Source organism: Leucopleurus acutus (genome assembly GCF_964270905.1).
Source record: "Leucopleurus acutus genome assembly, chromosome: 11".
NCBI lineage: Eukaryota > Metazoa > Chordata > Mammalia > Artiodactyla > Delphinidae > Leucopleurus > Leucopleurus acutus.
In genome coordinates this window covers 72,064,212-72,081,770 of record NC_139152.1, presented here as the reverse complement: position 1 = coordinate 72,081,770, position 17,559 = coordinate 72,064,212, and the positions used below count along the sequence as shown (strand labels likewise).

Below are 17,559 nucleotides of genomic sequence, written 5' to 3'. Positions count from 1 at the left end.
CCCCGGCACCGAGGTGGGCCGGGACGCACGCCCGGAAGCGGCCTCCTGGCCGCGGAGCCTTCTGGAAGTTGTAGTGCGGAAACAAAAGGTACCTCCGTGTGTGCTCTCGCGAGCGTCCCTCAGGGTTGTGATGACATTGAAAACACAAAGATCCGTTTCTGGTGTGTGTGTATTAGTAGCCGATGATATTTATGAAAATTAAATGTATGAAGTGATAAGTAATGAGTGATTTTAGGTGGCGATTTAACACCATTTTGATGAAACCGATTTGCCTGTTCCCTTTAATATGTTCCTGGGAGAAGCACTGTAGAAGCTTAGAAATATCCGGAGACATCTCAAGGCGAAATGAAAAGTAATTCCCCTGGAAAAATGTTAGAAAACGCTACAATTAAAACATCTAGGACCCTCCCAAAAAAGAAAAATTACCGTTTGTATTACGCCTCATTGTGCGGCATAATATGGTCATAATTGGTTCTGGTGTCTTTTCCAGAGTGAATGCAAAGTGTAGCCTTAGACCAATCCAAAACCACACGAATACCAACATTCAGCTTTCAATCTCCATCTTTCATAGGAACCTCATTTACCTTAGTTAAGTATGAGCTCCAACAGAGTCCGAATGGCTTGAGTACCTGTCGTCAATCACCTGCAGAGGTAAAAACAGCTTTGACTTATTGCTCAAAAGAACTTTGGAGGGTAAGTAATGACAGTCAATGACTGAATAAAAATTAATAAATATTCAGTATTTAGTAATAGTAGCCTTTCTATCTCATTGAAGCTAGTAGTCCCTAGTAGGAGAGTTTTGATTACTGCCATCTTTTATGTGTCTGGACAATGCCCAGGTCTCATTCCTATAATTGTCTTATCTGCAGGTATCAGACTGCCCAGCAGTTTCCTGATTTAGCCCTCATGAAATTAAACGACTATATCTCACTTGGAGTGTTCCATGTATAAGGAAATTCCCAAAGAATAAAATAACCCTCCGAAAAATTCACTGGTTTTTGATTGCTGGATTCAGAGGGGAGGGATGGAAGAGATTTGCTGCATAAAAGTATTTACTTTCTCTTCTGCTGTCTTTGATTTTCTCATAGGAAAAATAAACTAAATAAATAAATAAGGGAGTTGGGGGCGAAAACACCTGATGTGAGATCCTGGGACCAGAAACGTCTTAGCATTTTGTAGTCAAAAACCAGTGACTTTGTTCCTCCAGAAGCATCCTAAAAAGCAGCTTGTTTCATTGGTCTCAAGGAGACAACAATTAAATAACCGTCACAACTCTCAACTGTCATTTCCCAAACTGCCACAGTCTTTTAGTTCCAACATTCTATCATTTCTGAGAAAAGATCATCTTGCAAAACATTCCACTTGCTGTTTGAAAGTAGCAGCAAAGCTAACCATTTTTTAGGAAGCACTCTATTTCTAGTGCTTTGATTTCATCAGTGCCTGGAGCAAAAAGCTTCTGGCAGAAGCAGGGGAGTCCAACACAGGGGACAGCCACAGAACCCATTCACAGTTACAGTCTGGACTCCTACTCTCTCTGATGGGTAGCAGCCAACCCCTTTGCCCAATTCTCATAAGTCTGAAGAGTCAGCAAGGAGTGACTACCAGCCCCAGTACTTAAAGTGGTGTTAACACAAACTGGAAGAAAGCCTTTTTTCTCTCATGTGTTAGTGTTCTGACATGAACCCAAAATGAAAGATTCAGTGCAGAGTGTACTCTGGCCAACACAAAAACACAGAATTTTCAGGCCTACCATGAACTGTCCAGGCAAATTTCTCATAACTCTTCTTTACTCATTACAGGGAGAAAAAAATCGTCCTGGGTATAGTCATAGCTTTCCCTGAAAAACTAGAATGAATTTCACAACAGGAAAGGAGTGAAGAGAATAAGGAAAAGGTGTGTGTGGCGGGGGAGAGGAAGGGTAGAAAGAAAGGAAAGGAAAAGAGAGTTGGAAAAAAAGAAGAAATTAGGGTTCCAGGCATTCTAGACACTACCAAAATGCACAGATCTATTTACAATGGCAAAAAAAAAAAAAAAATTCCCTTCTGGGTTTGATGTGTTTTTGCTGTTTCTAATGGAACATAATTGTTCAAAACTAACTTCAAGAGGTAAAAGCATTTCTTCAGGCTTTCCCCTGTGTAAAACATGGGTTCTCACAATGGCTTTAATCATGATGTTAATGTAATCATGCAACAATGGTGTTTGGTAACAGTATTTGAAAATAGTCCAATGCAGCTAAAAGTTCATAGGTGGAGAGGAAGGTTATCTGGAGGCAAAGACCACTTAAAGCTATTTCTTAGGGGTGTTTCTCCCAGTAACCTATGTGCTTAAGATGGGTACATTGTTATTCTAGAGTTAGAAGGTAGGGCAAAACAAAAGTTGAGATATTAGATTTTTCTATATATCATTGCTATTATTTCCAAGGTTTTAGTCAAGTCTTTATTCTCTACTTGATTTACTTCTAATGCACAGTTCTTTTTATTATTTTCTTTTATTTACAGTTATAGGTGAATAACTCTTTTCTAAATTTTAGCTTATTTCCTAGATTTTTATCCTAAAGCAGTGTATTCAAAAAGTTCATACCAACTTAGTCTTTTTTACTTAACCAAAATGAAAATCTATATGTCTTGATCTTTTAAATTTACAATTAAAAGTACACTGCAATTTAAAAATATATTTTGACCTACTGTAATTTGTCTTCTCTATGGCATTTTCTAAGTTACCTTCTATGGATATTTTTATTAATTTCTGCTAGGTTCTAGTTCTTTTAGTAAAGATACTAAGATGAAGACCTCAGTAACTACTGATTGAAATGTCTCATTCTGGGAATCAGAGTACTTCATTTTGCTTTCAACAAATTCTCAAAATTTGCAAGCATTCTGGAATCTTTCTGCTATAGGAAGAAGCTATTCCCCTTTTAATGATGGATGAAGAGTGAATGGAATATAGCTACAAGATGAATAAGTAGTCCAATTTATTTTCAGGCATCTATTAAATATCACAATCTGAATGATTTTTTTCAAATCAGTGGATAGCGGTGAGTACATAATTAAATAATTTTACTTTTATCTTGAAATATAGATTAGTATATTTACCTATTTAAAATTTTTAGTTTTGTTTCCAAATCATGTATAGAAATAAGAGTTTAGAAAATATTTACTTGTGAAATACTTAATACTTCTTAATTATGAAAGTATGAGCTAGTTTGTTCCAATTTCAATCAGAACATTGAAGGATAAAACATACTATTTTATTTTTATTAGCTTTTTCTGGTCAATATACTAGAATTGAGTAAGAGAAATTACTGTACAGTATTCACTAAGGTAACCTAGCCTACAGTTAGATGTGAGGTCATTTATGATGAGCAAATAATGGATTAGGTAACAGTGAGCAAAATTCTGGAAGTTTGAGTTTGTGTGCTTACTAGCAACCACTTTCAACATTTCTGCCAAGCTAGAGAAGGTATCTTCTAATTTAAATTTATTTAAGAATTATCTATTGTGTAATATACTGTCAACAGGAGATCAGTTTTAAAAATACTGATAGCCTGAAAGAGTGTGGAAGAGAAATTATTTTTCCCCGTACACACTCATAGTTCTTATATTTGCATTCCTGCAATTTTTATATTAAAAAACATAGGATTAGTAGCAAGAGAGTTGAAAATGGCAGAAGTTGGGAATGACTGCTATTTCTTTTTTAATTCCATATGCATAAAGGTAAATATTGTACAATTTACAGTACTTCACATGCTTAAGCTTTTTAGTAGAATGAAGGAAGATATGCAATAATTTGCATTGCTGAATCAAAATTTACTATTTTCCCACAAAATACTTTATATATTTAAAATCTGAAGTAAATCCTTATCGTGTATTTTTTTTTTTTTTTTGCGGTACGCGGGCCTCTCACCGTTGTGGCCTCTCCCGCTGCGGAGCACAGGCTCCGGACGCGCAGGCTCAGTGGCCACGGCTCACGGGCCCAGCCGCTCCGTGGCATGTGGGATCCTCCCGGACCGGGGCACAAACCCGTGTCCCCTGCATCGGCAGGCGGACTCTCAACCACTGCGCCACCAGGGAAGCCCCTTATCATGTATTTTTGATATATTGAATTTCTCTGATAAAATCTGGGATAACTTAAAATTGTTTGAAACTACCCTTCTATATGCCAGTTATATGCCCCTGGCTTTTTAGTCCTCAGTGTGGCACTTTTGCCTATATTATGGCTCCTTGAAACATCAAATTCCTAATATTGAAACATTATATGATACATCGTACTGTTTTGGTTAATGTGATTCCAGTCATATAAATTCGAATAGTTAAATTCAGGTCACTATCAAACAGTTAAATAAATCTAATTTACCCCCTATTTTGAAATTTATTAACGAAATTACTGAATTTTCCCCTGTCAAAGTAACAGCAAATAATATCATGGAAAAAGGAAAAGAAAGTAATACAAACAAATTGGCCAAACATGAATCGAAGTTTATAAAGTTAAAATGGGAAAAAATATTTAATCTAAGTGATTAGGATTAATGGATCTCAATGAAACCAAATAAAAAATGTAGAAATTCAGAGTTTGGAGCTTCATGTTCATATCAGAATGAACCCAGTGAAAGACATGCTGTTGTCTGGTTTAAAGCATTTCATCTCTGCTAGGACAACTGAATGGAGTCAACTTGACTGTAAGAACGAGATCTACTTCTCTTACCTGTTACTTTAAGATTAAACCCTAGGATGATAAGAAATAATAGAACTTATGTTCCATGTGGGCAGAGAGTTTTGTCTATTTCACTGCTGTATCCTCAAATACTTAGTAAGTTCTCAATAAATAAATGAAAAAATAAAAATAATAATAGCAATCACAATACTTTATCTCCCATAATTTTTACAACAATCTGTGAGGAGGGCACTTTATTCCCTTTTTACAGGTGAGGAAACTGAGGCACAGAGAGGGTGAGTAACAGATTGACTTTCTGATTATGGGCAAAATAGAGTTCAAATACCAGTTTATCTGGTTCCTGCCTACTATCCTGGACTACGAGACCTACAGATCCACCTTAAAAGGGAGAGAGACTGAAGACAGAGAGTAAGAGGGTGGGAAAAAAAATAAGGAACAACCCTGAAACACATGTCTAAAAAAGGGATGAGTTTAATAGGATATTTTTATTCTATGTTACCCACCCTCTGCCCCAAAAGCCAATGACCTGAAGTTTTCCCAATTGTGGATCTATGTGTAAAAGATATAAAATAAAAAAATAACAGCCCTTTAAAATAATCCATACCTGCTTTTGTTGGGATATAATGATGTAAATGTGTAAATGTATAGACACAATTGTAGACCAAGGGCATATAGCATATACATGTAACATAGCACATTGTACCAATTATTTAAAATTCCACAATAATATAAAGTTTAAGCTCCATTCACTTTCCCTATATAAATACACTTAGTATCTCCATAAAGTAAGAAAACAATTATCTAATGAAATATATGATTAATAGAGATCATCTCTACAATTAGAATATGGATGATGATTCTTAAAAAAAAATTCTGGCTTTCTTAACAAAGAAAAATTAGATCCTTCTGTCATTGGATTGTGATTAAGAGTGTCACTGATCTTTTGTATGTTTATCCTTAGTGAGCCATATGGATTAACTGATAACAAGGAGAATTTTATCAGTGACTCATGGCGTGTTGTACTATTTAATCATTAGATTATCTTGTGTCTTTCATTAAAATTAGACTGCTTTGCTAGAATTTAGACTTTATGGCATTGTATTTGTAGTCTTTTTTTAAATTTTAATTTGATCTCCTCATATTTTCTTTAGTTGATTAGTAATCTGTTGTTAAACACTAACATTCATATATTGAGTTTTCTACACTGTTTACTTTTTCCTTTTAGGGTTCCCAGTGCCGATTCCGACACTGTGAAGAGGCCCTTGGCAGTGACACTGTGTGCTCATTATGGAGAGAAGGAAAATGTTTAGATCCACTTTGCAGATTTAGACACATGGAAATGCAGGTAGAATTACTCAGCATCATCATGTTTGTTAAAAGCATCTCCCTTCGATAATACTGAACTATACTCTTACAACACAATTGAGAAGAAATGATTTTTCCTTCCATTACTTAATTTTAGGCATTTTGCACTTTGCTCAATTTAAATTCTTAAAGAAATGGGCAAGTATATTTTAGGAAATCCATTGCATCTTTAAAATAGCAAAGCTTAGAAACACTCAAAGCCTAGAAACACATGAGATCTTAAATCGGCAATTGCAGTAGTTTTTGTCACATTGTGTTGTGTTGTAGCACATTGTATTTATTGTGAATATGGCACCTGATCATTACATTTCCCCCCCCTCCTTTGTCTAGCAAAACTGCAGCATTTCATGCTTCTGGGAAACTCAGCCTCTTGGTTGTGTGAAGATCAGTTGTATCTTTTATCACAGCAAACCTCGAAATATCAATGGATTATTTTTGCCACCAAGTAGCAGTGAGTATTTTTTTTGAATAACATGGATATACCATATTATAATCTGGTTTTGGAGTAGCAGCATAGAATGACACGTTAAATAAAGTATGAAAGGTGAGTAATGCAGTTTAACAGCCACTGAATGATTTGGGATGATTCTATCAAGAATCATGAGATGAAGCTTAGAATGAGCCATGAAGTAGCCAACAAAAATGTAGTGAACAAAGAGCAAGTCAAACTTTCTATGTGTTTCTAAAGTGGATTTATTCATCTGAAAAGTGAGAGGACTACTGACCTCACTAGGTAGAGAGGAACTGTCTCAGCAAATCATCGCACAACTGGCCTCACCATTGTGCCCTTACCTCATAGGTGGGGAGAGCAAGGGCATGCTCTGGTTTGCACACTTCTGCTTCTAGAAGAACAGCTAGATGCGTGGTTCTTCCTAAGACTTCATTTGTGGATAAAATGCAATCCCATTGTTGCAGAGTAAGTGGCATACTTCAATCCAGCTAAATGACACTGAGGTTCTACTATGTGATGAACCTTAAACTAGGTTCTGGGAGGGGATAGGGAAGACACCACGCCCTATAACAGTGAATGGCAAAAACCTTGCTTAAGAAGTTGGGATTGTCAGGTTTCCCTGATGCTATAGCTATGCCACTCTCCTGCTGCGGCCACCATATTTCTTACGATGGAATTATTCTAGGAATGAGTTTACAGAATATCAGTCCTTTGGATTTGAAAACGTGGCTTCAGATAATCCTTGGCAAATGAATGACTAAAAATTATGTTTCTTTGTTATAGTCTTCTGGAAAACTCTGATCTCATAGCATTCATTATACATGTGGTACCTTGATCAATGTTTTTCTTCACTAGACTGTAAACATCACAAGGATGGGGACCATAACTAGTTTCCTTACCAATGCTTTGCACAATGTCTGGAGCACAGATGCTCAATAAAATTGGATGTATGGATAGATGGATGGGGATAGATAGATAACTACTGAAGGTAACCTACTGGGATGAAAGTTATTACACTTACTAAGTGGTTAACTTGATCCCATTGTTTTACATCTAGTGTGATTTTATTTCATGAGGACATTGTACTAAATTCCCTATATCTAGTGTAATAGTTTTCTTCCTAAAGGTCTATGGATAAAATTGCTATCTTTCAAACTAATTCTTTTAGGACTAGAGGAAAACAAAGACTCCATCTCTGGGCAAAGGAAAGGTAGAGTGTCTGTGTAACAGTTATTGGGCTCCCCACTATAAGACATGCCCTGGGCTAAGTTCTGTAGGGATACATTTCATTATTCTCATTTATTAGGCATAGAATCTGGACGTCAAAAATAAATTCTAGCTTTTCTGGAAGTCTCAATTTCTTCAACATGTGTCAAAACTGCTCCTGACTTTGGAATAAGGTTTCCCCTCTCTCAATAGGGTCAAAACCAGATCCATGCACTGGGACCAAATCCTTCCCCTAGCCATTCTACCTCCATCATGAGAGGGGATAAGCAGGCTTCATAGGCTGCTAATACCCTACTTCCTCAAACCTCCTTTCGTCTGTCTACAGGGAACAAATCCACTTATGTGTTTTGAATTCGCCAGGACTAATTTTATTCTGCCCTTTATTCCTGTTTATGTCAGTTTCCCTAGGGGAAAAAAAATACTCCTGTGTGTTTCTCCTTTATTTGCACACTAGTACCATACTCACAACACTTCTGACACCATACAAGTGGGTTTTTTCCCACACCAATCAATTCTCTGTGACATTAGCTGGGTGTCCTATAATTTAATTCAATTCTGACACTAACCAGAGTTAGCACACACCCCACAGATTAATGGCTGTATCCCCAAAGATTATCTTACACTTTTCATATTAATTGCAAGTAGAAGGTCCCTAGGTTACCCACAGCCTCTGTCTAACTTGGGTACAAATTGGAGGTTTCCATGATCTCTCTCCCTAGATTAAATAATTTTCTAGACAGCTCAAAGAACTCAGGGAAACGCTTCCTTATCTTTACCAGTTTATTGTAACAGACGATGCCATAGAGGATGGCATCCTCTACTGTAATAGAAGATGTTCATCACACAGATGAACAACCAGATGAAGAGGCACATAAGGTGAGGTCTGGAAGGGCCTGAGCACAGGAACTTCTGTCCCTGTGGAGTTGGGGTGTGCCACCGCCCAGTACGTGGATGTGTTCATCAAGCTGGAAGCTCTCTGAATTCTATACTTTTGGGATGTTTATGGAGGCTTCATCAGGTAAGCATGATTGATTATTAAACCAACCTCTAGCCCCTCTCCCCTTCCTGGACATGGGGGCAGGGCTGAGAGTTCCAAGCTTCTAATGCTGGCTTGGTCTTTCTGGTGACAAACCCTACTCATGAAGCTACCAGGAACCCACCCAGAGTCACCTCATTAGAACAAAGGACACTCCCATCACTGAGGAAACTCTAAGGGATTTTGGAGTTCTGTGTCAGGAACCAGGGTCAAAGGCCAAATATTAGAACAAAAGATGTTCCCAGTGCTCTTTTTACTTAGGAAATCACGAAGGTTTTAGGAACTCTGTGCCAGGAACTGGGGGCAGAGACCAATGTATTTTCTATTATTTCACATCAGTCAATATCAGAACCCCCATCTTTCAAATGACTCACTCCTCTCCCTATCTGGCCCCTTTCATCCACTCCTCCCCAAACTTCATTATCAGCAGAATTCTTTTTCAACTTCTTCCCTGAACTTTCCCTTCGTCTTCATAGTCGAATGTAAGCGTCACTCCCCACTCCTTCTCCAGCAGCCCTCTCCAAATGGTGGCTGTTTTTATCCCCAGTTCTCAAGTACCACTTGATCTGGAGATGAGGTAGAAGGTTTCCTTGGGTCCTATTGCCAATTTCAGATTGTTCTCTCTCACTTCTCCTTAAAACCATCCAGTTTGTATCTCATGCCATTATCCCCCCTCGGCATTGCTGTTCTTTTTGCTTTTGTCTACATCTGTCCACATCCTTCCACCCCATTTTTCAGAAGTATGAACTCCTGGCTCATAGTCAGTCTAACTGTACTCCTGTGTCAATTCTTGGTGATTCCAATATGTAAGTATATGATCTACCACCCCAGCCTCTCAGTTCCTCGAACTCAATTCCTCCACTGAGCTTACCCTTCCCCATCTCAGTCATTCTCTCAGTTATACTCTAAATCCTAATTGCCAGCCTTTCTTCCTCTGGAGGAAATGGCCTGGGCTGTATTATGGGACAGGCCAACTGATGTGTACAGTGGTAGGGTGTCACTTTTGATCTTTTGTAGTTTCTATTAAACTTGAACTGAGGAAAAAACGTCTCCTTTGTCTTAATCCATCCTCTTACAAGCTACCACCCCATTTTTTTCTTTCTCTTTGTAGCAGTTCTCAAAATAGTTATCCTTGACTTGGTATTATCAAATCCTCCCCACCCATTCTCTCTTAATCCCATGTAAATCATCCTTTTCAGCCTCTTTCACCATTGATACACAAATTATTAAATCCAGTGGTCAATTTTCAGTCCTTCCATAACTGGAACCATTAGCAGCATTTGACAGACTTGATCACTCCTCCCTCATTGATATAATTTCCTTATCTAGCTTCCAAGACCCTGTACCTCTTTGTTTTACTCCTATCTACCTAGTATTCTGTTTTTGCTCTCCCTCACTGGTTTTTCCTCTTTTCCCCATCCTCTTACATGTGGTATGTTCTAGGAGTTAGTTCTTGGTTCTCTTTTCTTCTCTGCCTACGCCCTTGGTAATCTCATCCAGTCTCATGCCTTTGATTATGAGCCACATGTAAATTACTCCTAAATTTACATATCTATTCCAGCCCTCTCTCTTGAACTTCAAAGATCCTTATATTCAACTTTTCACTTGGGCTCTTAACTTGAGTAGATATTTCCCACTTAACACATTCAAAACTCAACTCACAATTTTACTCCTATATCCCCAAACCTGCTATATCCATGGGCTTTCTATCTTGGTTTAATGGCAGTTCTATCCTTCTATCCTTCAGGTCAACTGAACCATCCTCAAACTCTGTTTCTCTCATATCCCACATCCAATCCATACAGAAATCCTGTTAACTCTACTGTATTTAATATATCCAAAATCTGACTTTTCTCACTATTTCTACTATTCCCACCTTGGGCCAAAACACCGACATCATTTCTGGACTGGATTACTGCAATAGCTTAAATGGTTTTCCTACTTCAACTCTTGTCCCTCTCTATGTCTGTTCAAAGCACAGTCAGTGATAATCTTATGCATAAATCAGACATCACCCCTCCAATTGGTTTTCATTTCATTCAGAGTAAAATCAGAGTCCTGACAAAGGCCTAAATGACTGTACTTGATGTGGTGCCCCGTTTCCTCTCTGAATTTATCTCCTGCAGCTGTTCTACTTTCTCACTCTGCTCCAACCATACCAGTTTCCCTGCTTCTCCTTGCTAGTAGGCTCCTGCTTCAAGGGCTTTGCATGAAACGCCCTTCTCTCAACAGCTTTATGGTAAACTCCTTTACCTCTTCAAGGCCTTACTCAAATATCATCTGTTAATGAGGTCTACCCTGAATACTCTGTTTGAAATGTGGCAGCCTTCCCACTTCCTCCCTACACATTCTTCCTGGCCTTGCTCTGCTTTCTTTTGCCATTTCCCTTATTTTCTCAGATAAAATATAATTTATTTCTTCACTACGTCTATTGTTTGTTGTCTGATTCCTCCCTATAGAATGAACATTCCGTAAGAGTAGGAATCTTTATTTTGTTTACTGATGAATCCCAACCACGAAACATAGGTACATAGTACTACCTTTCACATAGTGGCTAATTCTATCCCAGGAAGTCCAGAAAAGTATTTATTCATGTTAAGAAGGTAAATATTTTTTCTCTGCCCAGACAGATGTCTGTGCTCTAGGAAACAGGATTCAATTTCCAGACTGGAGGAAACTACAAAGCTCATTTGAATTATGTGTTGAACCTACTGCATCATCTGTTCATTCTAAAAATATTTCAGTACCTCAGAAGGTATAATTTGATCTTTTGTAGACCTAATATTTCCTAAAATATTTCCAGGGACATTTACCTACCAAGGTTCATATTAACCAAAACCGGGAAAATAAATCATCTCACCTTTTTAATGTTGTAGAAACATGTAGAAAAGTGTAGAACTCATACTTACTGATTTTGAAATGTAAAAATTACTACAAAACTAGTAATCAAGACCATCTGGTACTGGCATAAAAATCAATATGTAGATCAATGAGATAAAATTGAGAGACCAGAACTAAACCTTTCCATAAATCAATTTCTGGTCAATTGATTTTTGAAAAGGGTGCATAGACCATTCAATGGGGGAAAGAACAGTATTCTCAACAAATGGTGCTAAGAAAACTGGATAGCCATAAAAAAAAAAATTAGACTTCTTTATACTCTACAAAAATTAACTCAAAATAGACCAAAGACCTAAATATGAGCTAAAATTATAAAATTCTTATAAGAAACTGTAGGTTACTCAAACCCCTCTCAGTTATGACACCAGAAAAACAAGCAATCAATGAAAAAAATGAATTGGATTTCATCAAAATTATAAACTTTTGTGTTTCAAGAATACCATCAAGAAAATGAAAAGACAACCTACAGAATGGGAGAAAATATTTGCAAATCTTTCATCTGATAAGAGACACATCTAGAATATATAAAGAGCTCTTACAACTCAATAATATAAAGACAATCCCATTACAAAATGGACAAAGACTCTGAATAGACATTTCTCAAAGATATACAAATGGCTAATAAGCTCATGAAAAGATGCTCATCATCATTAACCATTAGATAAATGTAAATCAAAACTACAGTGAGATGCCACTCACATCTACTAGAATAGTTTAATCAAAGAGATAATAAGAGTTGACGAGGATGTAGAGAAATTGGAATCTTCATACATTTCAGGTAGGAATGTAAATGGTGCAATTGCTTTGGAAAACAGTCTGGCAGTTCCTCAAAAGATCAAACATAGAGTCACTATATGTCCTACTTATTCACTCCTAAGTATATACCTAAGAGATATGTCCTCTCAAAAACTTGCACAACAATATTCATATCAACATTATTTATAACAACCAAAAAAAGTGGAAATAACAGAAGTGTCCATCATGTGATGAATGGATAAATTGTGGTATATGCATACAGTGAAATATAATTTGGCTATAAAAAACACTGCGGTAAGTGGAAGGAGTTATGTATAAGGACCACATATTGTATAATTCCATTTATATGAAATATCCAGAATAGGTAAATCCATAGAAACAGAAAGTACACTAGTGCTTGTGTAAGACTGGGGACATTGGGTGGACATGAAGAGTAACTGCTAACTGGTATGGGTTTCCTTTTTTGGGGTGATCAAATATCCTAAAACTGATCATGGTGATGGTTGCACATCTCCCTGAATATACTAAAAAACATTGAATTATACATTTAAATGAGGAATCGTATAGTATGTGAATTATATCTCAATAAAGCTTTTATAAAATGTGATTTTAACTTGTATTGTTTTGAATGTTCAGTGAAGCTTTTCTTTGAAGCTAATGACAAGTCTTGGGAATATGTATTGAGAATAGCTAAAAAGTTCTGTTTAAAGCCATGTTTTTCCTTCACAGTTTCTTACTAGTGCTCTCTTTTCATTGACACCACAAGACTTTTTTTCAAGAGTGACATATTCTTTCACAATAGTCTAGAAATGGAGCAAGCAAAATTTTTCAACAAAAATTCTTAACTAGCAACATACTCTATTAAGCATTTGAATTCAGAACATTCCAACCAGATAGGACTTTTTTCTAATACCCCGTGTATTCATTTTCTGTTACTGTTGTAACAATTTACCCTTAACTAAGTGACTTCAACAACTCAAGTTTATTGTCTTGTAGTTCTAGTTTAGGAATTTGATGAGATCTTTCTGAATTAAAATTAAGGTGGTCTCCAGGGCTGCATTCCTTCGGAGATTTCTGGGAGAGAATCTGTTGCCTTGCCTTTTCAAGTTTCTAGAGGTCTTCAGTATTCCTTTGTTCATGTCCCCCTTCCTCCACCTCGGAGTCAGCAATGTATCCATTCTGACACTGTATCACTCTGACTTAGCTTCCACTGTCACACTTCTTTTCCTGGCTCTTTTCCTCTGCATCTCTCTTTTACTTTCAAAGGCCCACCTGAATTATAAAGGATAATCTGCCAATTCTGAGGTCAGCTGATTAGCAGTCTTAATTCCTCTTTCCTGTATAACCTAATGTATACACAGGCTTCAGCGATTAAGACTTGGACATCTTTGGGAGAACATTATTCTGCGTATCACAAAATGATTTTCTGCTGGTAGAAATGTGTATAAGTCAAGGTAATGGAAAAAGCCCTATGAGTTCATGGTGGTTTGATTAATCAGTAAAGGAGGATTTCTTTTTCGGGCAATGTGTTATAGAAAATTTTGGCATGGGTAAAGTAGAGCTTTATTTTGTAAAGTGGAGAAAACGCTACTGTGAACGGAGGCTTGCTCTCAGGCAAACTAATTTTAGGGTGAAAATGGATGTGGAAATTAAGGATCTGGAATACGATAGATTGCTTTCAAATTATTGGGATGGCAAACCCACTGAAAGCCTTCCCATGACCCAGGACCCCACCTAGATGATCATTGATTCGGGGCCATGTTTCCAAACTTGACTGATTTTGTAATTATCTGAGGCATTTAAAAATAGTATCATATTTCTAGGCTTTAATTTAGACCTGCTGAATCAGAAATTTGAAAAACAGAGACCCAAAAGATGATTTGAATAATTTTTTAATTTGATTCTGATAATTAGCCAAATTTGATAACTATTGGTTTGAAAAACCAAGAGAATTGAATAAGTAATGATAGAAGATACATGTGTTCACTGGCTTTTTCTATTATTTGCTGGTTAGTTTTGAAGGTTATAGAACATTTAAATATGACCTAGAGCTTTGGTCAATCTGACCCATGTGAGTCAATAAAGGAATCTGAAAGTATTATTCTCATTTTGAAGTTATCAACCCCCAGCCATTGGATTTTTTTTTTTTTTTTGCGGTACGCGGGCCTCCCACCGCTGCGGCCTCTCCCGTTGCGGAGCACAGGCTCCGGACGCGCAGGCCCAGCGGCCATGGCTCACGGGCCCAGCCACCCCGCGGCATGCGGGATCCTCCCGGACCGGGGCACGAACCCGTGTCCCCCGCATCGGCAGGCGGACCCCCAACCACTGCGCCACCAGGGAAGCCCCAGCCATTGGATTTTTTCCTCTTTTGAACACGTATACTCTGCCATTATAAGCTATGTCTTATATGAGTTTGCCTTTGTTAAATTATTGTAATGTGATTAGTTAAGTTATTCTTATCCCACGGATGTAATGTAAGAATACAGTAATGCTTATGATCACTTTGTATTTATATCAAAGTATGATATATACCAAGTCATGGTTATAATTACTATCTAAAGTCTATGAATTAGGATATTTTCCACACCTTACCAGCAAAATGTTGATATTTTTTTGCAAGTTAGTTCAATAACCTTTCCAGAAATAAGAAGAGACACCTTTTAACAAATATGCAGTTAATCAGGAGGACAACAGTTGATCATTGAACATGCACCAAAACGTGTATCTTGAAAAGACTGAAATGTTGCATTTCCTCTATAGATATCACACCGCAGAAAGAAACTCAGGAAGGCATTCCACCCCCAACCCAGAGTCAGGAACCTCTGAAACCTCAGGAGAATATATCACGACCCATTCACCATCCCTTAGTTTTAAAAACAAACTTTGAGGAAGAAGAGGAGGAAGAAGATGAACAAAATGGTTAGTAAGCCTTTTCTCAGATTTACAGTGCACATTCAAAAACCTCATGGTATTTTCTACATATTTAACTATTAGAAGTGTATAATATAATATATAAGGCAGATTTGGGTGAGAAAATAGCTTTCATTTTATTAAGTATATTAAATTCATTATGTTCTAATTTGTTCTATGTGTACACATATGCTTATCATTTGGATTGGAAGTTTTTTGTTGTATGATGGCTAGAAGACAGATCTCATGTTTAAATATGCACAGTTGCTTGTAGGTATACTAATAACCTGTTTTACTTTTATATAACTTAATATTGATAACATTGATTTATATAACCTTTATTATTTATATATAACTTAACATTGATATACATGAGTGTCAATCTATTACATGATTATATCCATCTGTCTCACATTTAATCCTTCAAGTTATAGAGATCAATAGAGTAGTTTATAATTTATAAAGCACTATCATCTGCATTATCCCAGGTAATCCTTGCCAAACTATAAACAAGGTTAGAACCCAGGTCTTTTGCAGTGTAGCCCATGCTATTCCTCCCATATCATCACAGCCCTGCAGTGCCAATAAGTATGTACAAACAAGATAGGCATGTGGAAAAATAAACTCTCAGTCTGTCTCTACCCTGGAATATGTCTTTCCATGGAGACACAGGATGTGGGCACATTGAAAAATTGAAATGTGACATATTTTCTGTAGGTATTTTACTACAGAAACAAACTCAGGAGGGAATTGCACCTCTGTCCCAGAGTTGGGAGCCCCTGAAACCTCAGGAGGATATATTGCAACCCATTCACCATCCTTTAATTTTAAAAACTAACTTTGAGGAAGAAGAGGAGGAAGAAGATGTGTCCTTTTCTTCTGTAGCTCTGGGTCTCCCATACTTACATCTTCCTTCTCCAAACAAACAAGCAAGCAAGCAAGCAAACAAAGATGATCTCAAATGTGAATCTGTACCTGCAGCTTCTCATCTCAAGACACATAATGTATAGTCATTTCCTTCCTCTTGACTGATTATTTCTAAAATGTAAAATATAGCAATGAGAAACATTTGACAATGTGCAAATTATTGATTTTAAATGTTTTTTAAAACAGTAATCCATTCATGAGAACAGTGTATGGGATGTTTCATTGTGGTTTATACATTTTCAGATTATTTGGTTTTGGGACAATTTAACTTAAAAAACATATATATCCTATAGATGCTTCTAGTTTATGGACAAAAACTCCTGAAGAAATTGAAGAAAAAAGAGCAATAAAGGAGATGTGTTATAAATCTGGTAAGGAATCAAACATTTGTGGATTTTCTAATATTTGATGTGAGACGTACACTAACTGTTAATTTTCTTGTGGGAGATTAGGTGAATACTACAGATTTCATACTCCTCCAGATATTTTATCATCTAAAAGCATAGCCTCTACAGTGGAAAAAGAGTTAGAAAAGCCTTTGGAAAATGGAAGTGAATTGCAGGAAGGTAAGGAATGAAAAGGAAGCATTTCAAGGTGATGAATAAGAGGTACTTGGTATGATAGGCTGTGAATTATTTAGTAAAGTATGCACTGAAGGCAAATGATAATACATCAGAATTGAGAGTGAGAAGGAAGTGATTTTATTGGATGACCTAAATTTAATATGAAAAGCTGCTATTAATGTAATTGTATTTCCAGAGGAACCACAGAATGAATAGACTTAATAAACACATGGTAGCACTACACACCCCATGCAATAATTCTGTAAATAATTTGGTTTTACCATTTTATTTGGCTATGAAAATAAATCTCCCTGTGAAACAGGTGTAGATTTTTCTTTATAAGTAGAAGGGACAACTTAGCCTTAGAAGGACAAAAGGGAGATCATAGAAAAACGTTAGCAGCAGAACAAGGGTGTTTGTTCATTGAATGAGTGCCTCCTGTGTACCAGCCAATTTCAAGGGCAAAGCAGGGGAATAATTCCAAAGCTGTGCCTTTTATGGATCTTATGTTCTGGTGAATCTGACTTTTCTGTTGGTGAACATCTTGCCCTTGAAGGCAAGATAAGAAGAACGTTATTTTCTGCATATAAAACAAGGAACTCATGAGAAGCCAGAAGAATTACAATCCTGCAGCCTGTGGAACAAAACCACATTCACAGAAAGGTAGACAAGATGAAAAGGCAGATGGCTATGTACCAGATGAAGGAACAAGATAAAACCCCAGAAAAACAACTAAATGAAGTAGAGATAGG

At 36.9% G+C, this 17,559-nt stretch overlaps 1 protein-coding gene across 1 annotated transcript in view; it reads left to right on the top strand.

Annotated features, from left to right (window-relative positions):
- Nucleotides 1–3,659: 3,659 nt before the first annotated feature.
- LOC309968953 (uncharacterized protein C12orf50 homolog) overlaps nucleotides 3,660–17,559 on the top strand; it is a gene marked incomplete at both ends in the record, with an annotated part of 92,518 nt that continues 78,618 nt past the window's right edge. Inside the window, 6 exons of the mRNA XM_082850457.1 lie at nucleotides 3,660–3,713; nucleotides 5,897–6,016; nucleotides 6,367–6,487; nucleotides 15,168–15,326; nucleotides 16,538–16,615; nucleotides 16,697–16,810. Coding sequence (XP_082706583.1) covers nucleotides 3,660–3,713; nucleotides 5,897–6,016; nucleotides 6,367–6,487; nucleotides 15,168–15,326; nucleotides 16,538–16,615; nucleotides 16,697–16,810 — 646 coding nt within the window. The remainder of the gene's footprint in view (nucleotides 3,714–5,896; nucleotides 6,017–6,366; nucleotides 6,488–15,167; nucleotides 15,327–16,537; nucleotides 16,616–16,696; nucleotides 16,811–17,559) is intronic.